This window comes from Cryptomeria japonica, chromosome 5 (assembly GCF_030272615.1).
Source record: "Cryptomeria japonica chromosome 5, Sugi_1.0, whole genome shotgun sequence".
Lineage (NCBI taxonomy): Eukaryota > Viridiplantae > Streptophyta > Pinopsida > Cupressales > Cupressaceae > Cryptomeria > Cryptomeria japonica.
The window spans coordinates 770,972,428-770,977,351 of record NC_081409.1 but is presented as its reverse complement, the minus strand read 5'-3'; the positions used below and the strand labels follow the sequence as shown (position 1 = coordinate 770,977,351).

General features: G+C 33.5%; 1 protein-coding gene across 2 annotated transcripts; it reads left to right on the top strand.

The window, feature by feature from the left end:
- The first annotated feature begins 2,672 nt into the window (after positions 1 to 2,672).
- On the top strand, positions 2,673 to 4,547 carry LOC131043102 (indole-3-acetate O-methyltransferase 1). Of its 2 annotated transcripts, none has more exons than XM_057976447.2 (4): positions 2,673 to 2,843; positions 3,006 to 3,428; positions 3,500 to 3,766; positions 3,926 to 4,546. In XM_057976447.2, exons 1-4 carry the CDS (start codon positions 2,733 to 2,735, stop codon positions 4,283 to 4,285), a joined length of 1,161 nt encoding a protein of 386 aa, XP_057832430.2. In that variant the 5' UTR covers positions 2,673 to 2,732; the 3' UTR covers positions 4,286 to 4,546. The 2 variants fall into 2 exon arrangements, with proteins under 2 accessions (XP_057832430.2, XP_057832431.2); XM_057976448.2 differs by having other exon boundaries at positions 2,724 to 2,843; positions 2,976 to 3,428; positions 3,926 to 4,547.
- The last annotated feature ends 377 nt before the right edge of the window (positions 4,548 to 4,924 follow it).

The following is a 4,924-nucleotide window of genomic DNA, read 5'->3' as shown; positions in this document are numbered from 1 at the left end:
CCTTTGATCCACACTTCTTACCTTGGATTTTCTAGAGGAATTTCTTTGGTGGAGGTTGACCTGTTGGTTTTACACATTTGATCTTGTTCTTCGACATTTGACCCCTTTTTGGGCTAATCAGATCTCCCTGGATCATATTAATCATTATAATTGAGAATTAGAATTCATTCCAGAGAATTTAGAAGGTAAATATTAAGATTTCGAGGTCCAAAGTTGACCGATTATGTGATTGAGCATGTATGTAGTAGGCCAATGAGTTGAATCTTGCAACTCAAATGTTACCTGTTATTTGTAATTAGTTTTCATGATCTAATCCATTCAGTTCTACATTGCCTCCATCATATCCTCTTGTTTCCATTGTGTTTACTCTTGCTGCTCGGTACGAATTGATCTGTTTGAGGTCCCTCCTAACCGGTGACTACACCATCATCAAACAAGTGAATGGTGAATATTTTACAAATTATGAGAAATTGTTCCCATATAAATGAATGATGGATAGTCTTAAGAAATACTTTGCATATTATAGTTTGAAAAAATCTCTAATTTGAGTAATAAAATAAATAAATGTTATGAAATTCATCAAATATTTGGTTGACATGACTCAAAATAGTCAATGCTATGAATTTTCGGTTGAGAAGCTATTAGTTCCAACTTATGATGTTCTAGACATTGAGCTCATTTATGAGCTTGTTGCTCTTGGGTTTCCTTGGAACTACAACATCTATCATGAGTGGATCTATTTGATTTTGGCATTCTTACTAGAAAGAGAAAGCCACTATTTGATAAATAAATTGGTAGAACTAACCTTACTATTGAAAAAAAGTCACTACTTGATACACAAATTTTGATTATTGATGCAAATGGAAAGTAATATTTAAAGACTATTATACAAAATAGTAATGGGATTATTACCAACAACTTTTTTCCTCCCTCTTTGAGATAAACAATGGATTTGCTAATGGAGGAAGCTTGGTCTACTACGTACTCAAGTGCATCCAAGGAAAAGATCTTGAGTGCTTCCAATGGCTTAAATCATTTTGATAAAGTTTCATTAGCTTGAAAGTTAGAGCTTTTCTTACTTGAAAGAATGAAAATTTAATGGATGAAATGGGAAATTGAGGTTTTTCTTGGTAAGTAGGTGGGAAGAGCCATTACTCTTTCTTTTGAATATTATGACATGCATCAAACAAAGGCACGTGACATATTTGCTATTGAATCTTATAAATTCTAGGGATGCTTCATTCTAAAATTGTAGGTTGATGATGCTTATTTTTTATTCTTCACAAACCTAGAATCTTATATGTATAATATATAAGTTTGAAATTTCAAGTGTGTGCGATTTTTGGAAGTATACTTATGAAAGATAAGAGTAAGAAAATATAAAATATAAATCATATTCTTTTCACTAACTTTGTATTTTTTAGACTAAACCTTGATCCCCTTCCACTTACCTACAATACCTAAAATACACATTAAAATCATTATCCTCTTTACTTATAATGAAAGATATTTCTTCTTATTGCTTCTATCTCAATGTCATATATGAATTTCATCATCATTTAGAACCATATGAATTCACATTATTATATAATTAAAATTATATTAAATAGTTATCTCAAAAATTGAAATAATATTTAATTTATTAATTTAAAAATATAAATTAATAAAATTATTTTGAAAATTATAGAATGAAAATTTAAGAGTGCATTAATGATTGAGAAAAATCTATTCAACTAACTATATCATGTTAAATATTTTGTATATTTTCAATAAACTATTCAACTTTATCAATAAAATAAAAACCACTTAATTTGTTCAAACATATTTTGATAAATTATTTTAATTTCACGAAAAGCTTGTAATGGTTTAACGAATAACGAGTTTCCCATGTTCTAACCTCGGATTCACTAATTGGAACGCGAAATATTAGGGAGCGTAGTTACAAATTAATGTGAGCAAATCTGTCGGTACAGATAAGACATGCTGCACGTTACATTCCTTGCGCTTTTCATTGTCCTATTCAATTTCAATTTGAGTCCTAGACAAGTACAGTAATTTTATAGGAGAGCAAAGTGTTAGACAGAATTTGTCGTTCATTAATAACCATTCAATGAATCTTTTATTAAAACTTTTTCAGTCCAGAATTAAGGATTGATAGGTGGATTCATTCAGAACCATTCAATTTTGCTAGTAGATGGTGACCCACTATTTCATAGAAGGAGACAGTTTTAGACTGAACTTTTTCCACTGAGAATCAAAGGTTGGATGTAACTCATTAGAACCATTCAATTTTAGTAATAGACCAAGAACAGTAATCTTATAAGAGAGAATAGTCTTAAATAGAAACCTTGACAGCTGAAAAATCAAAGAGTGCCCCTGTGAACCATTCAATTTCAATAATAGATGAATCTTGGATTAAAACTTCTTCAGCTGATAATCAAGGACTGACAGGTGAACTTATTCAGAACCATTCTATTTGGCTAGTAGATTGAGACCCATTTATGAATAAGAAAGCAATGTCTTAAACTGAAACCTTTTTGACTACAAAACAAAAACTAAAAGTAACTCATAAGAACCATTCAATTTCACTAATGAAAAAAAAAGAGAAGATTTTATTATCACAGATGGGATGTCATCGATTAATGTCTATAAAAAGAGATGGGATGTCATTGATTAATCTCTATAAAAAGAGCGATATTGCTCTGAGCTCAATATAAAGTTAGCAGGGTCTAATGGAGATGATTAATCATCATTCTCAGTCTCAATGGGTAGTGGAGAATGTGCTGGGCATGATAGGTGGCCATGGAGATTCCAGTTATGCTCTTAATTCTCTATCAGTTCAGGTGCCTTGCGTCTTCTTATTCACAGTTTAGCACCAGTTGTTTTCCTTTAAAACTGATTGTTATTGATGCCGATTTTAGGTTAAAACACACTGCAATTCTTTGTGATGTTTTCATTTCAATGTGTTTAAATAGGAATTTCTTCATGTAAACTGATGAGTGTAGATAAAGATGATCCGGGTTGTGATACCAATTCTGGAGGGCGCTATTTATGAAAAGATGAGAGTGAAGTTGAATGGGGCCGGCATATTTAGTATAGCAGATTTCGGCTGTGGCACAGGGGGGAATACTCTTCTGGTAGCAGACACCATTGTTAGAGCTGTGAAATGCTCACTTGGGGAAGGGGAGGAGCCAGAATTTGAAGTATATTTTGCTGATCTTCCCTTCAATGATTTCAATTCACTGCTTCGAACGATGCCTCGGACCCAACAAGCCTATGCCGATGCAGAACACGATGGTGATACCAACCCAGTGGCTACAGGATCTTACGTTGCAGCGGCTGTTTGTGGGTCACATTTCAGTCGTTTGTTCCCACGAAAAAGCCTGCATTTCTGTCATTCTTCTCTCAGTCTCCACTGGCTATCAAAGGTGAGTAATAAACCCTAAATTGTCTATGGCTGAATTCCATATAGTTGTCTCATGATAAGATGTAAACGCAGGTGCCAGAGACTGTTCGAGAAAGAAGATCTCCTCGTGTGTACGTTTCAAGTGATTGTGAGGAGGCAGTGGGAACTGGTTATCTACATCAGTTTAACACAGACTTCACAAGGTTTTTAAATGCCCGGGCAGAAGAGACAGTTGATGGGGGATGTGTGTTTATATCTCTGGTGGGTCGTAATGGAGGGACACACGTAATGGAGGAGCAAGGAACACTAGGAGTTATCGCTCGTCATTTTGAATATGCATTCCAAGAGCTGGTGAATGAGGTAGATTTAACACACATATAACACACACCTTTCTTCTATCATATTTATTGTTTTCTTTTACTTCAATAACTTTTCTACAAGAGTTGAAATCCAGATTAACGTACCCATTTGAGTATCTACAAGGATGAAATGGTGATGCATTTTGTTTACATGGGACAGGGTTTTATCGAGAAAGAGAAGTGGGAATCCTTCAACCTACCCTGGTTCGGTCCAAATCCGGAAGAGTTGGAGAGCATAGTTAAGAGACAAGGGGCGTTCAGGCTGGAGAGTGTAAGGGTGTTGGGAGAATTTCCTTTGCATCCCATGACAGAGATGAGGAGAGGGGAGGAGGAGGCGTTCGGGAGATGTGTAGGCAACCATTACAGAGCACTCTTAGAGAATATAGTGGAAGCTCATTTGGGATGTGAGAGTTTGACAGACGAATTCTTCTTGAGAATTGGTAAAAGAGCAGCTGCTAAGTTTGAGGAGTATCTCTCCAATCAAATAGAGTTAGCTGTTGTCCTTCTGGTTAAAAATTAATCCTACGAATATGCTATGAAAATGCCAAGCATCCACTTCATCAAAATCAAATAATTGTTGGCCCATCACTATTTCTTTGTAACTCGTTCCGGAGTGACTAGGTCGAGGACATTCCTATGCAGGAATGTGATGTTACTGTAGAATTATCTTGATGACAACATCAAGCAGCAAATGCATGGGATTAGGTGTGATGATAGCAATTTTTTCTTAATAGTGTTCTTTTTATGAGTAGACTCTATCTTATTAAGACTTTATAGGTGTATCTTTTTGTCGATTTTTATTCATATAATATAAATTAATGTACAAAAATTTATAAAAAAAATATGTATGCTTTTATAATTTTATTTGAGCAAGGAATTTTTTTTGAATGTGAAAATAATATAAAATATATGATTTTTAAAAATAAATTACATCTTAATGTTAAAAATAATTTAAAATGATAATTATAAAAAATATTTAGAAAAATATAATTAATCATCAATTTCAAATTTCAATTGATTAAAATCTCATCCTACATAATAAGGGAGAAGGGACAATAGTTGTGTGGACTAACTTTGTGAGCATGTCACTACCTAAAATATCATACAATTTCTTGTATTTTAGAAATGTGAAATGATTTCTTATCTAACTACTACTAAA

Bases quoted from the DNA above. Each gene is read 5' to 3' on its own strand.
- LOC131043102 (XM_057976447.2), top strand. From the start codon at position 2,733: ATGGAGATGATTAATCATCATTCTCAGTCTCAATGGGTAGTGGAGAAT. The intron at 2,844-3,005 runs GTGCCTTGCGTC...TGATGAGTGTAG, and splicing joins TTAATTCTCTATCAGTTCAG to ATAAAGATGATCCGGGTTGT. The intron at 3,767-3,925 runs GTAGATTTAACA...TACATGGGACAG, and splicing joins TCCAAGAGCTGGTGAATGAG to GGTTTTATCGAGAAAGAGAA.